The 21,409-nt window shown below is 44.8% G+C and overlaps 1 protein-coding gene across 1 annotated transcript in view; it reads right to left on the bottom strand.

Moving 5' to 3' along the window:
* Positions 1-21,409, bottom strand: part of PYGB (glycogen phosphorylase B) — a 143,856-nt gene that overhangs the window by 8,285 nt on the left and 114,162 nt on the right. The window contains exons 9-15 of the mRNA XM_007954176.2: positions 20,525-20,617; positions 18,854-19,000; positions 15,582-15,745; positions 14,767-14,881; positions 12,996-13,097; positions 11,825-11,972; positions 3,920-3,978 (exon numbers count right to left, since the gene is read on the bottom strand). Coding sequence (XP_007952367.1) covers positions 3,920-3,978; positions 11,825-11,972; positions 12,996-13,097; positions 14,767-14,881; positions 15,582-15,745; positions 18,854-19,000; positions 20,525-20,617 — 828 coding nt within the window. The remainder of the gene's footprint in view (positions 1-3,919; positions 3,979-11,824; positions 11,973-12,995; positions 13,098-14,766; positions 14,882-15,581; positions 15,746-18,853; positions 19,001-20,524; positions 20,618-21,409) is intronic.

The following is a 21,409-nucleotide window of genomic DNA, read 5'->3' as shown; positions in this document are numbered from 1 at the left end:
GCCTGGGGAATAAAGGCTCGGCCACTGTGAGAACCACTGCGTCAGGTAGGAAGGCCACGGGTTCCAGGGACACCAAACTGTGTTCTCGTGACGTGTCTTGTATGTGATTTGTCAGATGTCCCTGGCCTAAAAATATGTTTAAAAAGTCCCCACACCCCGTCATGCAGGGTGCAGCCCCACACTTGTCCAGAAATTAGGAGATAAAAGAAATAAAAGCCTCTAGTGGCAAAAAAAAAAAAAAAGAAGCTGGGGACCAGGTTTGCTGGTCCAATAGAGCCTGGTGTAACCACTGAGACTATGGCCCCTAGCTGCCCTTCAGGTCTGGAATTGAACCCACAGCTGTGGTTTCCAGCCAAACAAAGTACAGGCATGTGAGTTAAACATTTACCTCAAGTAGACACACGCCCTGGAGAGAACAATCATGGGAGAAGGAAGGGCTGCTTATGCACAGGGAGATAGCTCAGGGTGCAGAAGAGTATGAAGGGATGGACACTGGGAGGAGGTAACTATGGGGAGGAAGTGGGAGGGGAGCTGCTGCATTGTAAATTTTGGTCAATGACATGAGACAAAGTATATGTGAACTGCTGTATGAAAAGTGAATTTACTTTGTAAATCTTCACCCAAACCCTAATAAAAAAAAAAGAAATAAAAGCCTCTAGAACTGACTGCCAAATTCACAGAAAACTAGGAGAGGTGAGGCACATGACACCATCCCAGAGGGTGCAGCAGTAAAGGCAGTGTGTGGGGAAAGACCATCCAGCTTACTCAGCAAGTGAATCACAAGGGAAGAAAGAGGGAGACATGAAAGGGAAGCTGTAGACTATGAGATCTATAAAATCCATCTATCAGTCTTGATGTGAGGCCGTTGATGCATCCTTATTCAAACAAATGTCAACAACTAACTGATTTAAACCAGACAGTGGAGCTATGGACACTGCCTGGAGAGTCAGCAACATGGGAATTTATGAAGCATTTTTAGGGATATGATGGTACTATACGGTTGTTTACAAAGAGTCCAGTGTGGTTTTGGAGGAAAACAACCTTCTGTAAGGATGTGTGATGAAGGGCTTAGGAGTGTCAGAATGACTGTGACTTAATCTGGAACAGGACAGCAATGCCCAGGGATATAGAGCACATGAAGCAAAAGGTAAAACTGAAGAAGTGGGGATAATTTCATGGATTTCTGCAATTCTTTCTACTTTTCTCTTGATTTTAATTTTCTCATAATTTTTTTTAACTTTTTAAAGTTAAAAGTTTTTGTTGTTGTTATGTGCCATCGAGTCAGACCTGATTCACAGCAAACCCTCCTTGGGTTTCTGAGGCAGTATCACTATGGAAGTAGATTGCCCCATCTTCCTTCCGAGGAGCGGCTGGTGGGTTTGAAATGCCAGCCTTTTGGTTAGCAGTCAAATGCCTTAGGCACTATACTATCAGAGCTCCTAAGTTAGAAGTACTGAAATACTGACTGAATGATGTGGCATCCCATGACCATGTAAAGGATTGGCAGACACTTTTTCTACAAGCGTCTTTATATGTTCTGTAAGAATTCCCAGGTATATAGTAGAGCTGACAAGGGTCAAGGATGTAGTCACTTCTTGCCACAGTCAGCTACCCAGAGGGAGTGAATAGCTGGACCTGTGGGCTCAGGACCATGGTTGCAGGGGGCATCAAGCTCAATTTGCATAATATACTATACAAAAAAATTGTTCCACATTCTACTTTAGCAAGTAACGAATGGAATCTTAAAAGTTTGCAAGTAGTCATCTAGATACAATGATGGGTCTCTCCTCGTCCAGAGCAAAGAAGAATGAAGAAAACCAAAGATACATGGAAATAATTAGTCCAAGGGACTGGTACACCATGTGATCCTCAGCAGATACAACTATGAGATCAGAAGAATGAGATGGTGTCCGGCTACAACTGTTAACCACTTGGAGGGGGAACTATGTAAGAGATCCTGGATAGAGTGGGAGAACAATGTGGAACAAAACTCAAAATCATTAAAAAAAAAAAAAGGAACAGGTTTCCTAATCTGATAAGAGCCTTGGGGAACCCCTGAAACTATGGCCCCTAGCTGCCAGTCACATCTGGAATTGAACCCACACCTGTGGCTTTCAGCCAAACAAAAGACAGGCATATGAGCTAAACATTTACATTAGGTAGATATGCTCCTTGGAGAGGTCAATCATGGGAGAATAGAAGGGCTGTGTATGCACAGGGAGATAGCTTGGGGGGCAGGAGTGCATGAGAGGGAAGGACACAGGGAAGCGGTGGCTATCGGGAGGAAGCAGGAAGAGAGCTGTTGCATTGTGGAAGATTACATACAGTCAATGTCATGAAACAAAGTATATGTGCACTGCTGTATGGAAGATGAATTTGCTCTGTAAACTTTCACCCAAATCACAATAAAAGTTTTTGAAAAATGATGCAGCATCTAGAAATTGCCTCAGGACTTAGGGGAGAGGGACAAAGGGATGAATCAGAAGCTACTGTTGGGCTGGGGGTGAGTCCACAGCGCCTGCACCTGACTGTCTAGTACACGATGAACTAGAGTGCACGATATGGTAGCACCCTGTGGACCCTGGCCAGCTATGTGCCTCGGTGTGATAGTTAAGGCTGTGTGTTAACTTGGCTGGGCTTGAGTTTGAGTGGCTGGGCAGCTGGATGTAGTTATTCCCCATGATGAGACTGATAATCAGCTCCATGGTGGAATTTGCTGTGAGCAGCTGAGCAGCTGCCTTAGAGATGTGGTCTGCTTCCAGTATATAAGAAGCTTTGAGAAAGACCTCGAGCTTTTTGGCATGCTTGGATCCTGCATTTAGCCGAGTCTCCATTCAACAGCCTGTCTGTTGCCTGCCGATCTTGGGACTGTTTCTGGACTTGAACTAGTGGCCTGCCATGTTGCCTGATAATCTTGAGACTGCCATTTTACTTGTGGACCTTGGGTTTGTTAGCCTCAGAAGCCAGCAATTGCCTGATTTAAGAGACACCTTTAGCTCCAGTGAGCCAAGAGCAAGAGGAAGAGCTGAAGACCAAGGTTGAGGGGCTTTCACCCAACCCCTAGAGCAGGCACTTTGAACTCGGACTTCTAGCCTCCTAAAATGTAAGAATATAAATTTCTGTTTGCCAAAGCTGTTAATTTGTGGTATTTCAGTTATAGCAACATTAGAGAACCAAAACACTGGGGTTGAGGGCTACAGCACCTAGCTGGACCCTGGTCTGACTCTCTATGGGCCACTGCATCAGCACAGCCAGCAGAAATAGGCTGCATGCGGATCCTTTGTGTTCTTGGACAATGACCAAGTTGCAGAGGGAGTGGCAGGAGGTTGAAACATAGCCCTGGAGGATGGAGCACAAGGATATAATCTGCTTGTCCTTAATAGCTATAAGGACTAAAATGTCAGCTCTAAAAATCCAAAAGTGTATGTTACATTAAATAAAATAGAACAAAAGCAAGCTGGGCTCCATGTTGTCCAACCTGATGGATAAAGCAGCCACATTACACCTGCATCCACTTGGAACATAGCAGCTTGGTGCACCAAAGGAGCTCACCTGTGACATGGAAAAAGGCAGCACACAGACAGACTGTACCCACCTATGGCAGAAGGCTTGGCAAGCTCTTGGGGACAAGTCTGGCTACTGGATAGCAAAGGGTCCTGTCAAGCTCCCTCAGGTCAGTGGAAGTGAGAGGCACCCAACTGGCTTTGTGGGGTGTTCCTCCACCCCACAGGCCATGTGGGCAGGTAACTTCTGCATTCAGTGCTGCATACTAGGAACACAGATGCCCTCAGCTTCCCACCCACTGTGCCACTGGTTCTAAGTTCTACTGACCTACTGAGAAATTTGCAGGTCACCTTTCAAAGAGTGGGTAGTGGTTTGGGCCCATCTTAGAAACAAGGGCCATGAGGAAATCACTTACCTTTCCCCCAATCATGACAGTTCTGGGCACAAAGGACTTTGTTGGGTCTTTCCTTATTCCTGCAGACAAAGGAGATCCAGTGAGGCACCAAAACTGTACTCACTCTGATACCCAGGGCAGGAAATGCCACATGGCCACCCACCATGGTGGCCAAAACCCCATCTCACAGTGGCCAAAGGTCCCAAGACCAAGACCCAGAGCTATGGTCAGTGATGGGGCCACACATGTGATAGACTGCCTACCCTGACTCTGTGCTTCCTCTAGGTGGGCCAGGGGCCACTGGCACAACCAGGACTCCCTGTACTGCTGCTCTTAGCAAACAGCATTCTCAAGCAGTCTCATAGGAAATGCTTCAAACCTGACTTCCAGGGTGTGGGTACCATTACTCAACACCCTCAAAAGAGGCAGCACTCATATGTGAAACCATGCTTTAGGCATGTTAATCTGCCTACATAGAGAGACAAAGAGGTGGCCTTGGGATGCGATAATGGGGAATTCAGCACTTGGTGTGTTAGGCAAGACCCTAATCCCTCACACTGTCCCTTAGAACTTGGATCACAAGCCCCCCCAACTCTCTACACACCCCATCAGAACTGTGACAACTGCTTCCACCTTCCCATACTTCCCATCAGAATCTGGGAATGCCCCACCACATGGCAGACTCAGAACCCAAGCTAGCATGGTGGGTAGTTTCAGCCTCCGCAAACCAAGGTCATCCTCACCAGGTCAGCAATTTTCAGTTCCAGGCTGTGGGCTAAACAAAAAGGGGGTGAGAGCCAGCCCTGGCTAGCTGCTCACTAAGGAATCAGGACACCCAGCCACAGACAATAGAGTCACAGCTTATTTCTAACATGTGACTGACTTCTGGTTCCAGGAGAAACATGGTTGTCTCTTAATTTGTAGCTTCCCACATCTGGAAATCACACAAAATATCAAGGAGAATAGAAAAAGAACAAAGTAAAAATAAAACTATATTTTTACCAAAACTAGGAAAGAGGAGAAGTATCCAAGTTCCTATTATTCTATAAGCACTGCTGTGTCACATGGAGGTTAGCTGCACAGTGCCAGGAAAGAGGGCAAAGGGGCTGCCAGCAGCACAGGGTTCAAGGGTCTCCTGTCCTCCTGGGAGTGGGCAGTAGGAGCACCTGAAGGACTGGGGGTAGGTGAGGTAGCATGAAAGGAAGCCCAAGGACCCAGGGGCAGACCTGGACAGCACTTCTTCTATAAGGGGCCAGTCTTTGAAAGGACAGTTCTGACATTCTGTGGACAGAAACCTACAAACAGAAGCCAGGAAAGCCAGGGCTGGTGAGAGTCTTTTTTACCAGGCTAGTCTTGGAGAAATAAATGGAGGCAATGTGGCCAAAGAGGGGCTACTTTTTAAGGAGATATTGCTTTGACACTGCAACAGGAAAGCTGTGAAGTATAGAAGCTTACCTGGAGCTCCTCTTACCCCTCAAGAATAATCTACTCACAATCCAGGGCAATCCAACTTGCTCCAATACAAACTATAAAAATTAACGCCACACAACTTCACCACAGACAACAAATGAAGCCCACCTTCTAGCGTGCACCACATATCTGTGGAAGATGACTGGGCCAAGACTCAGCCCTCAAGGGGAAAGTCAGAAAGAGCAGTAGAACATGAGACACAGGAAGGAAAAACCACTGCACAGATGCACTACTTGATTACAGAACCAAGGAAGGAAGAGAACACAGAACAAACACTAGGAGACACAGAGGAGAGAAAAAAGGGAAATCAACAAACAAGAAGATAGGTAAAGAAAATTGATCATGCATCAGCTAGAGTCCCAGGAGGAGAAAACCAAAAGACGGGGACTTAATAAAATATACTTCAGGAAAACCATCTTGAAATAATACAAGATAGCAATCAACACATTCAAAGAGCAACCTGAGCATCAAGGAAACTGACCTACAAGTCAACACCAAGATAACACCTCAGAGACTCAGGACAGGCAATAGGAGCAACTCCTTTACAAGCAACAGAAAATCAGACAGTGTCAGAGACTGCCTCACACCAACATCCAACTCTTAGACAGCAGAGAAACTCCTAAACTCAAGGAAAGTGAAAAACCAAAACCAAAACCAAACTCACTGCTGTCGAGTTGATTCTGACTCATAGCAACCCTTCCTTGGGTTTCCAAGGTGGTATCTCTATGGAAGTAGATTGCCCAGTCTTCCTTCTGAGGAGTGGCTAGTGGGTTTGAACGGCCAGCCTCCTGGTTAGCAGTCAAATGCCTTAGGCACTATGCCAGCCACCAGAGCTCCCAAGGAAAGTGAAGTCAAGAATTTAATATTCAGTGAAGTATGGAATAGAATTATCTGACCAAAATAAATACAGAAAAAAGTGTGATGTAGCACAGTGCAAATGTCACATGCTCCAACAACTAAACAGAAATAATGACAATGTTCATTCACTGTGAAAAATGTAACCAATGTCACTGAACAACTTGTGTAGAAATTGTCAAACCTAAACTGCTGTGTAAACCTTGACTGGAAACACAGTAAGATATTATTTGAAAAACCATGAAATGATGATCAAAATCATTAGTCATTAAGAAAAAATAAAATAATAAAACTGTCGCTATTGAGTCAATTCCCATTCATAGTAACCCCATGTATGCAGAGTAGAACTACTCCATAGGATTTTTCTTGACTGGAATCTTTATAGGAGCATCACCTATCACCTGGCCTTTCTTCCATGGTGCTACTGGTTGGTTCGAATAGCCAACCCTTAGGTTAGTAATCAAGCACAAATCTTTTCTACCACCCAGGGACTTCATTAATTGCTGTTGTTAGCTGCTGTTGAGTCAGTCCCTGACTCGTGGCAAAACTATGTGTATGGAATGGAACTGTTCCATGGGGTTTTCATAGCTTTAAGTCATTACAGAAGCAGTTATCCAAGCTTTATTTTCCATGGAGCTGCTGGGTGGGTTCAAACTGCCAACCTTTAAGTTTGCAGCTGGTCACAAATTGCTTGTGCCACCCAGGCTCCTTCACTAGTATTGTTGTTAGGTGCCACTGAGTCAGTCACAACTCAGAGCAACCCTATATTCACAAGAACAAAACAATACCCAGTCCTGTACTATCCTCATAATTGTTGCCATGCTTGAGCCCATCATTGCTGTTATTGTGTCAATCCATCTCGCTGCGGGTCTTTCCCTTTTTCACTGACCCTCCAATTTACCCAGCATGGTATCCTTTTCTAGTGACTGGTCTCTTCTAACAACATGATCAGAGTCACTAGTCATCAAGAAGATAGAAATCAAGACCACAGTGCGAAACCCAGCTCACCACCACTAGAATAGCTATGAAAAAAAAAAAAAACGGAAAGTAACAAATGTTGGCAAGGATATGGAGAAATTGGAACCCTCATTCACTGCTGGTTGGAATGTAAAATGGTATACTGTGTAGAACAGTTTGGCAGTTCTTCAAAAAGTTGAATACAGAATTACTATACCCAGCAATCCCTATCCTAGATATATACCCGTAAGAAATGAAGGCAGGAACACAAACAGAAACTTGTTCACTTTTCACAATAGCTAACAGGTGGGGATGACCTAAGTGTCCATCATGAATTGATAAACAAAATATGGTATATACATATAATGGAATATTACTAAACTATAATGAAAAATGATATACTGGTACAATCTATAACATAGATGAACCCTGAAAACATGTTGAATGAAATAAGTCATTAGCAAAAGTCCAAATACTATATAATATCACTTAAATGAAATATCTAGAATAAACAAATATATAAAGACCAAACTTTATTAGTGGTTTCCATGGATGTCATGGAAAGAGGGTGAGAGAGTAACTGTTTAGGGGACAATGAGTTTCTGTTAAGGATGTGGAACATCTAATAATGTGGAAAAGGATAGTGGTAACGTTTGTACCATATGATGAATATCTTCAGTGTCACTGAATTATGCATGCAGAAATTGCTGGAAAAAAATTGAAGAACTGATAATTGTTTTATTACATATAGATACATACCGTGATAAAAATAAAGAAAAAAAAACTTGATTCCCTAAGAAAGACAAAAAAACCTAACATGTCAGAAATGTAAACATGTTAGAAAACACAAAGGTAAACACTAAAATAAGATGATACTGTTGGCTGAGAAGTGGGTGGTGGAGTGGAGGAAAGGGTTAGGAGCTACTCTCATGGTTATTTATAAATGCAAATCCAAAAGGGGACATTATAGAGGAAAATGATGAAGAAAAATTCAGAACATACACCTGTAAAAGAAAACCAGGGCAAGGAAAAAAATAAAGGTTTACGTCATATGACATTAGCTACTGCCAAGTGACTATGTAACTACTGTTCCTGGGGAGGGGTCACACTCATCACTGAGCTGCTGCACTGTCCTAGTACCCAGGGGACTGAGGGTAGGGGCTCACCATAAAAATGGCATCTACCATATTACATTATTTCTCAGAGGGGTCAGATTCTTGCACCTAGATGAGCCCTATAGTTGTTAGGCACCATCAAGCCAGTTCCAACTCACAGCAGCCCTATGTACAACAGAATGAAATGCTACTATCTTCACAACTGTTGCTATGTTTGTGCCCCATTGTTGTAGTGACTGTGCCAATCCATCCTCTTAAGGGTCTCGCCTTTTTTTCGTTGACCCACTACTTTACCAAGCATGGTATCTTTCTCTAGGTATTGGTCCAAAGTACTTGAAACAAAGTCTCACCATCTTTGTGTCTAAGGAGAATTCTGGCTCTACTTCTTCCAAGACAGATTTGTTTGATCTTCTAGCAGTCAATTTTATATTCAATATTCTTTGACAATACCATAAAATAAAAGCATCAATTCTACTTCAGTCTTTCTTACTAATTGTAACACATATGAGGCAACTGAAAATACCGTGGCTTAGAGGAGGCACACTTTAATCCTCAAAGTGACATCTGTGCTTTTAACATTTTAAAGAGCCCTTTTGCAGCAGATTTACCCAATGCAATATGTCATTTGATAGTTTGACTGCTGCTTCCATGGGCATTGATTGTGGATCCAAGTAAAATGACAACTTCAATCTTTTTCCATTTATCATGATGTTACTTATTGGTCCAGTTGTGAAGATTTTTGTTTCCTTTATGCTCAGGTGTAATACATACTGAAGGCTGTTGCCTCTGATCTTCATCAGTAAATGCTTCAATTCCTCTTCACTTTCAGCAAGCAAAGTTGTGTCATTTTTGACATAATGCAGATTGTAGTAAGTCTTCCTCCTATCCTGATGCCTTGTTCTTCATACAGTCCAGCTTCTCCAATTATTTGCTCCCTGTACAGACTGAATTACAAATACAGAATTGACACATACTTTTTCAGATTTTAAACCATGCAACCAAAATGCAACCATTGCTGTGGAGTCGAATCCAATTCATAGCAACCCCTCCTTGGGCTTCCAAGGCAGTATCACTACAGAAGTAGATTGCCCAACCTTCCTTCTGAGGAGTGGCTGGTGGATTTGAAATCTCCAGCCTTCTTGATGGCAGTCAAATGCCTTAGGCACTATGCCACCAGAGCTCCCTTAAACCATGCAGTATCCTTTTATTCTGTTCAAATGACTGCATCTTGGTCTATGTACAGGTTCCACATTAGGACAATCAAGTGTTCCAGAATTCCCATTCTTCACCATGTGTTAAGGTTGTATGTCAACTTGGCTGGGCCTGGTTGAGTGGCTGGGCAGCTGGCTCTAGTTATTCCCCCATGGTGAGATTGGTAATTAACTCCATGGTGGAATCTACTGGAGCAGCTGTGTAGCTGCTTTAGGGATGTGGGCTGCTTCCAGTATATAAGAAGCAACTTTGAGGAAGGTCTCCAGCTTTTTGGCACATTTGAACCCTGCATGTAGCTGAGTCATTGTTCAGCCATGTTTCCCTGCCAATCTTGGAACTTCTTCTCGACTTGAATTAGTGGCCTGCAATGTTGTTTGGTAACATTGGGACTGTGCCTTTGTACTTGTTGACCTTGGGTTTGTCACCTTCAGCAGCCAGTAGCTGTCTGAGTGAAGAAAAGCCTCCAGCTTCAGTGGGCTGGGAACAGGAGGCAGAGCTGAAGCCCAAGATTGAGGGGCTTTCCACCCAGCCCCTAGAGCTTGGCACTTTGAACTCAGATTTCTATCCTTCAAAACTGTAAAAGAATAAACTCTTGTTTGTTAAAGCCATCCCATTTATGGTGTATACCTGTCAGGGCCACTAGGTAACCAAAACACCAAGTTATCCATAATTTATTATGATCTACACAGTCAAATACCTTTGTATAGTCAATAAAACACAGGTAAACATCTTTCTGGTATTCTTTGCTTTCAGCCAAGATCCATCTGATAAGAGCAAAGATATCCCTCATTCTATATACTCTTCTGAATCCAGCTTGAATTTTTGGCAATTCCCTGTTGCTGTACTGCTATAGCCATTTTTTAATTATCTTCAGCAAAATTTAACTTATATTAATGATATTGTTCAATAATTTCCTCATTCTGTTAGATCCTTTCTTTAGAATGGGCATGCACAGGGATCTCTTCCAGTCAGATCACCACACAGCTGTCTTCCAACTATTTCAGAAGGTATCGTATGATTAAGAACTGATAGTATTGAAGGAAGAAGTCCAAGCTGCACTGAAGGCATTGGTTAAACCTAAGGCTCCAGGAATTGATAAAATACCAATTAAGATATTTCAATAAACAGATATAACGCTAGAAGTGCTCACTTGCCTATGCCAAGAAATTTGGAAGACAGTAACCTGGCCAACTGATTGGATGAACCTTATCTAGTTAAAATAGCAGACTCTATGCTCGTAAGAGTAGCTTTGGTATCTCGAAAAGAGTATTTGTGACTCCTTGGTTTTCAGAAATAATATTCATTTTATTAAAAATATGAAATCCTAAAACCAAGATTTTCTTTTAATATTTTATTATTGTAAACCTAACATGTTGTTATTGTTGTTATGTGCCATCAAGTCATCTCCAACTCATCACAACACCTCCTTGGGTTTCCGAGGCAGTATCTCTATAGAAGTAGATTGCCTAATCTTCCTTCCGAGCAGTGGCTCATGGGTTTGAATTGCCAGCCTTCTGGTAAGTAGTCTAGTGCCTTAGGCACTACACCACCAGAGCTCCAAACGTACTTACTTTTAATGGGATGTTTGATTCCTGTTTGTTCTCATAATTAGATGCCATCTAAACAATTTAAGGTACATGAATAAATTTAATGGATACTATTTTATTTCTTGGCGTCCCTGTGTGGTGCAAATGGTTAATATGCTCAGTTGCTATCAAGTCTGGAGGTCCAAATCTACCCAGAGGCACTTGAGTAAAAAGTCCTGGCAATGTATTTCCAAACAATCAGCCACTGAAAAGCCTATAAAAGCACAGTTCTTCTCTGACCCATATGGAATCACTGTAAGTTAGGACTGACCCAATGGCAACTGGGTCTATTCACATATACTTAAAACATTATACTTAAAAAAGTATACTTAAAAAAGCAAAATTTTCCTAAATACCTAAGATGTGCCTAATAGAGATAATAACTAAATTTAAAATAAAAACTAAATATAAAACCGTGCCTCAGTGTCTTGCGGGAGTCTCACCTCTATTAGCTAGGCCCATGGTGGCCATTCCAGGCCTCAGTCCAGGGCCCCATACACTTCAGGCAACACCCCAGCAGAGTTAGAAGCCGAGAGCTCACCTGTCTCTTCTGTGGTCCTGCTCTGGCACTGGGTACACAGATAGACTAGTTATGCAGTGTCATCCCTGCCCACATGCCCCAATTGCAGAGAGCAGGGCCCAGGACCTGGGCACGAGGTGTGTGCTCACCAGATGTTTAGAGAACAATGACAGCTAACAGAAGGGGTGGGGTGGCTGGCAGGACCACTCACGGTTATACAGAGTGATAATGTACAGGCAGTTCAGCAGCTGGCGCTTATACTCGTGGATTCTCTTCACATGCACATCAAACATAGAGGAAGGATTGATTTTCACCTTGTATTCCTTCTCCAGGAAGGCAGAAAACTTCAGCTTGTTTTCCTAGGGAGAGTCAATAGAAAAGATGGGCTATACAGCTAATGGAGACCACTTCATGATGCTGCTCAAAATACAGACTTCTAAGACCCTACAAAGTTTTGCTTTGTGGGGGAAACCACAGCCTAAGAAGCACATTCAGGAAGGTCAGCCAGCTGCTGCTAAGGAGGGTGTGGGGATTGTGATATGAGCACTAGCACTGTGGGCAGATACACACAAGGTGGTGCTGACAACAGACCTGAACCAGGAGCTATAAAGCTGGAGAACTGAAGACTTGTTGGACAAGAAAAGGATGTGAATGGGCTGGAGGCAGTCTGGGAAAGAGCAGGGGGCCAGACATAGCAAGGATCTAGAATGAAGGACTGTTTCTGGGCCCTTCACTCTGAGGAGGCATGGGAGAGGAAGCATGGCAACGCAGAGGACCAGGAGCCTCAATGGCACCCTTGGTGCCCATCTGCGCAGTAAGAGCTACAGCAGTTCTGTCCATGGTTTCTCTGTTAGTTTCCATGAATTTGCTTAAAAGGTTCCAAACAATTAACATTGGACTTTTTTGCTGAGGGTGAGATTACAGGCCAACTCTCAACAGAGTCTAGCTGCTGCTGGAGATGCTGTGATCCAACTGGGGAGAGCTATGATTAGATATTTGCAAATCTCTCCCATGGTATCACCCATGATAATCCCCTTCTACAAAATACTGGTAGTGGTAGGAAGTCAAGCCTGGAAAGAGCCTTGAGGTCTACAGCAGGACTCAGGCAAAAGCTACACCCACCACACCCCTCCACCTCCACACATCCACCTCAAAATGGTACTATCATTGAGTACCTCCTGTTTAGGACTTCCTGTTGCTAACTTAGGGGCATCAGTTCCCTCCCAGGTTCTCCATCTGGCAAAAGCCTGAGTGAGGCATGGACCCAGGACATAGGGGTACTCTGAGTACTGATATGCCCACCCATTCAATGATAAGGTGGGCTTACACAGGCACCCCAGGAAGTAGCTTGGTGAAGACATGGCTCTATGTGCAAGACTCACCTGTTTGACCTTGGCCATATCCCTGATGAAAGCTTCATCATTGACCAAGGGCAGCAGCTGCTTCAGTTGACTCAGGTCAGTAAGGAATCCTTCCCCAATTTTCTAGAAGAGTAAAGGGGACATGTGTTTCTACCCATTACTGGACGTGACTCCAGAAGCATAGCCCTCAGCTTCCCAGTCTTGTTACTCTCTACTCTGCTCCTCTTTGTCAGACCCACCTCTTCTAGCTACCCCACAGGCATGCTGTCCTCTTGCTACATACCACCTCTACAGGAAACACCATCCACAACAGACTTCCTGGACCACTAACCAACCCCTCCCTGGGCACCCAGAGTCTGGGAGTCTTCAGACACTTATACCTGTATGCTTTCCTGTCCTTCACATGTAAGAGTCTATACCCCACTTAGGAACCTCCTGTACATCAGTCCCCTCCTGGGTTTCCCAATTAGCATGTGATACCATCCCCTACACCTTGACATGGCAGGCCACATACCTGGAGCAGTGTGACACTGAGTCCTCCTCACTACCCTGTGCCTACCCATCATGCCATTCCACTTCCCTGTGACTATTCCTACATGTTCTTCCACCTCCCTATGGCTACCCTTGCTGTACCCATCTACCCTTTCATCTTCTCATGACCATTCCCACCACACCCCTCTACCTCCACACATCTACCTCAAAATGGTAATCTCATTGATTACCTACTGTTTAGGACCTCTTGTTGCTAACTTAAGGGCAAAGAGAAAAATACCTAAGCTAGTCCACAAATACCCTAGCTGTGTTGCCAGCATCTCCTCAGAATCTGCCCTACCTTGTCCTTTGCACCGAAGCTACATCTGTCTTTCTGATCCTTGGATGTATTACCTCCCTTTGGGAGGCCCTTCAACTAGAAATTCGCTCCACCTAGGACACGACTGCTGGTACCCTCTTTATATGCCCCAGGTCTCAACTTCACTGCCCTGTTCTCAGGAAGGCTTCTAGGATGCATATGTACATACACACATATATACCTATGCATGCATGCACATTCACTACACACTTCCACTTGTACACACATACACATACACATGCATATGCATGCATCCACACATGCCTACCCACACCTACACACATACTCCTACATGTACATATATCCACGCACACATATGCATGCTCACAGAGCACTCTCTTGCACTCATGCACACACTTCCATGTGCACAAATATGTCGATATATATGTACACATGAGCATGCACACACACACAGCCTCAGATCAGGCAATCTCCCTTGACAAGCTCTTAGGTACCATGTTCTCAGGATGCCACCACATGTACCATGCACTGGTATGTGAGCATCTGAGGACTGGATATCACCCTCACAGCCACCAGTCTAGATATGTCCTTCTTGACTGAAGTCATCTGTGAAAAGTGCATGAGCAAATGTGTCTCTGCTTTACAGTCCCCAAGCAAACACAGCTGTCCTTTTTCATACATGTGACTGTTCCGCTCTGCCTAGTGGTCCCCTCAAGCTCATTCCTGGAGCCCAGACATGGCTTCTGGATGCCTTCACTGACCTGCCGACTGACCCTACACTCCACGCCCAAGACATGTCCAGGAGTTGCCACTGGCATCATGTGTGCAGGTGGAGGCCCCTGTCTGGCAGCCCCAGCAAAGGGATGATGATGCCTGCTTAGAGGCCAATCAGTTGCCTAATTCTGTCCACGGTGTCCCTGCAGTACGTTTCCTGTCAGACTCAGTGACCAAGCAAGAACAAAAGTGAGCTCTGACTCTCACCTCCACAATGATGTCAGCTAGCCCAGGGTTGCACAGCAGGAGCCACCGGCGGGGTGTGATTCCATTGGTTTTGTTCTGGAACTTCTCTGGCTCCAGCTCATAAAAGTCTTTAAATCTAAAGATACAAAAGACAGATCAAAGTCACAAATGCTTTGTTCTGAATTTGATGAGCAATAGATATAAGGACCTTTTAATGAAATGTCCTGAAGACCCTAAAGCTCAGTGTTTTAGGTTTATTCCTTAAAGAGCTCAAACCAGTTAAGAACACTGAGATGTCCAGATAGTGCTCACACTGCCTTCCTTTCAGAGCTTTCACTATGTGGCTCTGCCTGTGCCGGCTGTCCCTCACATTGTTAGGGCTGGTGCTTGGCAGACCACATCATTGTCATCTAATGGACACAGCCTCCAGTGAAGACCATTTAGGGCATATAAGCTTTAGAGCTCAAGAAGCCTGGGCTCAGTTTCCTCATCAGTACAACAGGACACCCAACTCTGAATCTGTTGTGGGGATGAAGCAAAGCCCCCGACCAGCACCAGAAATACAGGGACAATCAGACAAAAGGCCACCAGCAGCCTTGGCCAGAGCCTCTGCCCCTTCCACCCACACCAAGGGCCACAGCCTCTGTTCCAATGCTCCCCGCAAAAAGTGAAGTCCACACACTTAGGCTCCAGATGCCAGAACTCTGCCTGGGTGGACCAAAGATGCAGGGAACGCAGAGGAACTGCCTCTCCAGGACCACCCTGAGCCTGTTACCTGACCTGTGCATGTGTTCACAGCCTGAGGAAGAGGCAGTATGGAGGTCATGGACACTCACACAGACTGCTTCACAATCTGCGAGTGGATCTTGGCCACACCGTTGACAGTATGGGACCCAATAACACACAGGTGTGCCATGTTGATCCTCTTGCAGTCCCCCTCCTCGATCACAGACATCCTCCGCAGACGATCCACATCACCTGGGAACAGGGCTGCAACGTGCTGTATAAGACAGAGTTTAGAGCAGTCTAGCATCCGGAGCTCCTAGGGGCCAGGTGAGCGCCTGCCACAGCCTGGGAGGTCCTGCTCCCTTTGGAAAGGCCAGAAGCCACAGCACCCACACTGCACTCAGATATTCAGTGCTGTCGCTCAAACTCCAGAGGGGCCTCAGCAGGGAAAGCCTGGTCTAAGGTTTCTCAGTGCTGCTCTATGAGGGGAAGACAAGAGGACCAGCTGGGAAGAAAGAAGTACCATTTGACTCATGAGAAAAAGACTATACTGCTGCCTCTGTTAGCCCAGGCGGTTATTTCTGATATAGATATAACCACATTTTGACAAGGAAGAAGAGCTACTTTTTTCAATAAAGTGTTAAAAAGTGAGCTATAAATTCCATTAGTAGGTAGATATCCTAAAGAAGTGAGAGTCAGGACAAGAACAGATGTATGTACACTCATGTTCATTGCAGCACTATTTACAATAGCAAAAAGATGGAAACAATCTAGGTGCCCATCAACAGAAGAATGGATAACCAAACTATGATACATACAACAATGGAACACTATAAAACCATAAAGAAAAACGTAGAATCTTCAGAATACCACATAACGTGGATGAACTTGGGGGACTGCGGTGTAGTAAATTACTTAGTGTGGCTTTTCTACCCATAAGTCTTTGTAAACTCCAAGGTGGGAATTGCTATTAGCAACTGAGGAGATCCTGATTTTAAAGTCGTCCACCTGGGTTATTTCTGTTGGGCGTGGCACAATACAATGTTCTGGGAGGTTCCCACTCTCTCACACATGCTTAGAGTTCTGATACTGTGATTGGCTAGTTTGACCACCCTTCCGGGCTCAAAAGGAGGCCTCCTGGAGGCAGAACTCTCTCTGACTGCTGGTGGAGGAAGACATGCTGCCGAAAGAGACATGCACCCCTGAAAGAGACACGTGCTGCTGGGAAAGAGCCGCAAGAGACACGCATCACTGAGTGAGACACCGAGGGACCAGCACTGCTGGAAAAGAGACTGTGAGAGACTCTTGGCTGAGGGACGGTGGGCTGGGAGAGAGACTGAGCGTTCTTCCTGGACTTGAGTTGTAGCCTGGTGCTTCCCTAATAAACCCCATAATCTGTGAGTTCTGTGTGGCCACTGCAGTGAATTATCGAACCCAGGAGAGAGGTGGTGGGTGCCTTGGGAGGAACGGTTGGTGAAAGGGCTGGAGGGAGGCAGCATGTCTGGCCTTGCAGTAATAGGCCTTGGATTACTGCTGGTAATCCTGCCTTCCCCTTGTAGGGTTAGAGGAGGTCAGAACATGTGGCCTCCTTGCCGTTTTTGCAGGGACATTATGCTGAGTGAAATAAGTCAATCACAGAAGCACAAATATTGTATTAGTCCATTATTGTAAAACATCAAGGAAAGATTTATATATGGAAGGAAATTTTCTTTGTTGGTTACTAGGGGTGGAAGGGGAGGAGAGGGAACACTGCTAGATAGGTAGATACAGGTATTGGTTTGGGTGAAGGGAAGAGCAATGTACCAAATATGAGTGATTAACTTGGTGGCACTGAGGAAGAGGAAGACATGGAGAGGTGCATGAGAGGTACAGACAACAAAGATGAACTCTTTTGTACACACAGTACTGCGTTGAGGAAGAAGAAGACATGGAGTGGTACACAGGAGGTACAGACAACAAGGATGAATCCTTTTGTACCTACAGCACTGCATTGTCAGTGATGGAAAACAGTGATCTATGGGTGGATAGATGGGTAGACAGGCTGAACTATGTCTATGTAGTGGGGAGTATGCCCATGACCATGTACAAGGTTGGCAAACAATGTTTCTACAAGTGTATATGTATGCTTTGTAAGAATTTCTAGGTATACAGTAGCACTGACAAGGGACAAGATTTTAGTCACTTCTTGACTATAGCCAGCTACCCGGAGGGAGCGAGTAGCTGGACTTGTGGGCTTGGGACCATGGTTGCAGGGGACATCAAGCACAACTGGCATAACACGCTACATGAAAACGTTGTTACACATCCTACTTTGGCATGTAGTGACTGGGATCTTAAAAGCTTGCAAGTGGCCATCTAGATGCCAACGATGGGTCTTTCCTCATCCAAAGCAAAGAAGAATGAAGAAAACCAAAGACACATGGAAACAATTAGTCTAAGGGACTGAGGATCACCAAGTGATCCTCAGCCTATATGACTATGAGACCAGAAGAACTAGATGGTGCCCAGCTACAACTGTCAACCACTTGGAGGGGAATCTATGTAGGAAATCTTGGATAGAATGGGAGAACAATGTGGAACAACACTCAAAATCATAAAAAACAAAAAAGGGACCAGGTTTGCTGCTCTGATAGAGCCTGGTGGAACCACTGACACTATGGCCCCTAGCTACATTCAGGTCTGGAATTGAACCCACTTTTGTGACTTACAACCAAACAAAAGACAGGCATTTAAGCTGAATATTTACATTAGATAGATACACCCCTTGGAAAGATCAATCATGGGAGTATAGGAGGGGTGTGTATGCACAGGGAGACAGCTCAGGGAGCAGGAGTGCATAGGAGGGAAAGACTCAGAAAAGAGGTAGCTATGGGAAGGAATTGGGAAGAGAGATGTTGCATTGTGGGAGATTACAGTCAATATGTGAACTGCTGTAAGGAAAATGAATTTGCTCTGTAAACTTTCATCCAAATCACAATAAAAATTTAAACAAAAAAAAGTGAACTATAATTATATCTGAATTCTCAGTCCTCTCCATTCTTATACCACTACCCTCTGTGTGGAGCACAGAGAAAAAACAGAGTGCTTTGTTTCTCAAGCACCCAAATGCCACTATGATGTCCATGGATGGAGGTCTTCAGATTTTCCAGAAAAGCACACTTACACCTAACTCTTGCTCAAGGATGATGACATTTTAAAAGGGGCTGAATACACAAACCCTCAAATACGGGGTCTCCACAGGGAAACCAGACCACATTGCTGTAGAGTGACAACACCACCTTCCCATTCCATACTCTAGAGGACATGGGCTTCTCCTCTCACAGGTCACCATGGGGGACAAGGAAGGCCTTGGCAAGGCCCCAGAGAATGGGCAGATGCTCACGTCCAGGTGCCTCTGGTTGATGGCATAGATGATATCCAAGTGCCGTGGCAACAGCTTCTCAAACATGGACACAGGCCACCGCTCCAAGGCCTCAGGCAGCACTGTGTGGTTGGTATATGCACAGGTCTTCTTGGTAATTTCCCAGGCCTGGAATAAACAAAAGGACCACTTAAAGGAGGCCTGGTGGTGTAACAGTTAAGTGCTCAGCTGCTAACCCAAAGACTGAAAGTTTGAAACTACCCAGGCACTCCACAGGAGAAAGATCAGATAATCTGCTTCCATAAACATTATAGCCAAGAAAATCCTACAGGGCAGTTCTACTCTGTCACACGGGGTCACAATGAGTTAGAAACAACTCAACAGCATCCAATACAACAAAGTTAAAGTTGATTTAAAATTTTTTTAAAAAAGTTATTTAAGTACAAAAAAAAATAATTAAAAACATTTTTTCCAAAGAGTATTCCATTGTGTTCTATTTAGAAATAAGTAGCTCTGTTGCTAAAAAGCCTAGGCAAGACGAAGGTCTGGTGATCAATGTTCAGACTCCAAGAAAGATGCCACGTATTCCTATGCTCATTCCCAGGGCTCATCTAGGGCTGCCCAAATCAACCATGAATCCACTGTTCTTCGCCCTCTGACATGGCCATATAAAGAAGCAAGTTTACATCGTGATTCAATACATATGCATGTACAAACCTACCAAAAACGCTCACCCTTACTACCTGGGAAGCACTTTTTAAATTTTCCTTTTCAAATCATTTTTTGTGGGTAAACAAAACAGATCACTCCGCTGCTTTCTACTTCCACTAGCTTGCCTTTGCAGCCTACAGTCATTACTACAGGAGAACAAGGGGTTTCCCATGCACCCTACCCTTTGCTGGTCATTGGCCAGGAGAAGAGACTTGCATGGTGCCACCTACCTTGAGGCAGCCTCACTCAAGTAGTACACTCCCAGAAACCTGAAAGGCCTGGTTTTCTGCAACAGGGTAAAATAATTATGGGTTTACAAATGGATTTAGCTAAAGCTGGGTTGAGACAATCTCACTATATTAAAAAACGTAGGACCAAAATGAGCTGAGCCATGAGAACAAACTTATAAATATATAAAATATGCGTTTATTTGAAACTTAATACTGTCTGCTTTTTATCATGAATACTAAGATGAGACTCATACGTGAGAAGCCCAAAGAAGTGTCAGAACCCTTTCCTTGCCTTCAAACAATCACTCTTCTCCCTCCTCATACCTGTTCTTACTAAATGTCTCCTGACACAAAGGAGAAAGACTAGAAGCTCTCTGAATGACCTTCTTTGCCTGCCACTCTTGTTTCCAGAGGCAATTTCCATCTATTTCTCCTATGGTTACAGGGACATACTTATCTCAGTTTCCAAAGATAAGGTGAGCCATTCATAATTGTTATTTGGATAGGCTCAATGGACTGCAGAGAATTGTGTCATCTTACATACACATCCAAGTCTGTAGAGAAGACTGACTTCACAAATTTCCAGGTCTGCAGAGAACAGTGTTACCCCTGACACACACATCCAGGTCTGCAGAGAACACTGTTACCCCACACACATGCCCAGGTGTACAGAGAACACCATGACCCCCTGACATGTCCAGGTCTGCAAAGAACACTATCAGTCCTATGTGCCCTTCTCTTTAGCACTTACTTTGTCCCAGTCCACCTTCTCCACATCCACCAGGATTCGCATGAGTTCTGGGATAGAGAGGGCTGGGTGGGTGTCATTCAGCTGGATGGCCACCTGGAATTGACAAGAAGGCCTTCCCTCAGCACCCGCTGGTGGGGGCAGTGAGTACAAGCTGGGGGTGCCAAGGTTAGAAGGGCAGCACCCTTCTTTGCAGGTGTATGGATGAGCTGTAACAACACTGCCAGGAATTGGCGATGATAGCAAAGACACTGAAAAAGACTTCCCAGAAGCAGAAGCTGCAAGAGTCTCAAGGGATGGGGTGAGGGGACAGCCAGGGCCAGTGGGCAGGAGTGCTGGGAAGGCCTTTGCTGGCTCCTCTCCTCCCCTGTGGAGGGCTCTCTGGCAACAGTCATTCATCCCTGACTGAGTGTTCCTTTCCACTAGGATATGGAGTCTTCATTTTATAATGGCCTATGCAGAACCTCAGGAGCTCTGGTAGCATAGTGGCTAAGACACTTGCCTGCTAACCAGACGGCTGGCGGTTCAAGCCCACCAGCCACTCCTCGGAAGGAAGGTTGGGCAATCCTACTTCCGTAGTGATACTGCCTCGGAAACCCAAGGAGGGGTCGCTATGAGTCGGGGCCGACTCGACGGCACATAACAACAACAACAACAACAAATGCAGAACCTCTGGTAGCATAGTGCCTAAGGCATGTGAATGCTAACCAGAAGGTTGGTGGTTCAAACCCACCACCACTCCTCAGAAGGAAGATGGGGCAGGCTGCTTCCATAGTGATACTGCCTCAGAAACCCAAGGAGGGGTAGCTATGAGTTGGATGCAACTTGACAACAGTAAGGTTTTTTTTTTTTTTTTTTTTTTATGCAGAACCTGCTCTATCCACAGGA

Source organism: Orycteropus afer, unplaced genomic scaffold, assembly GCF_000298275.1.
Source record: "Orycteropus afer afer isolate SDZICR_OR568_19922 unplaced genomic scaffold, OryAfe1.0 scaffold00440, whole genome shotgun sequence".
NCBI lineage: Eukaryota > Metazoa > Chordata > Mammalia > Tubulidentata > Orycteropodidae > Orycteropus > Orycteropus afer.
This window is presented reverse-complemented; position numbering and strand designations above follow the sequence as displayed.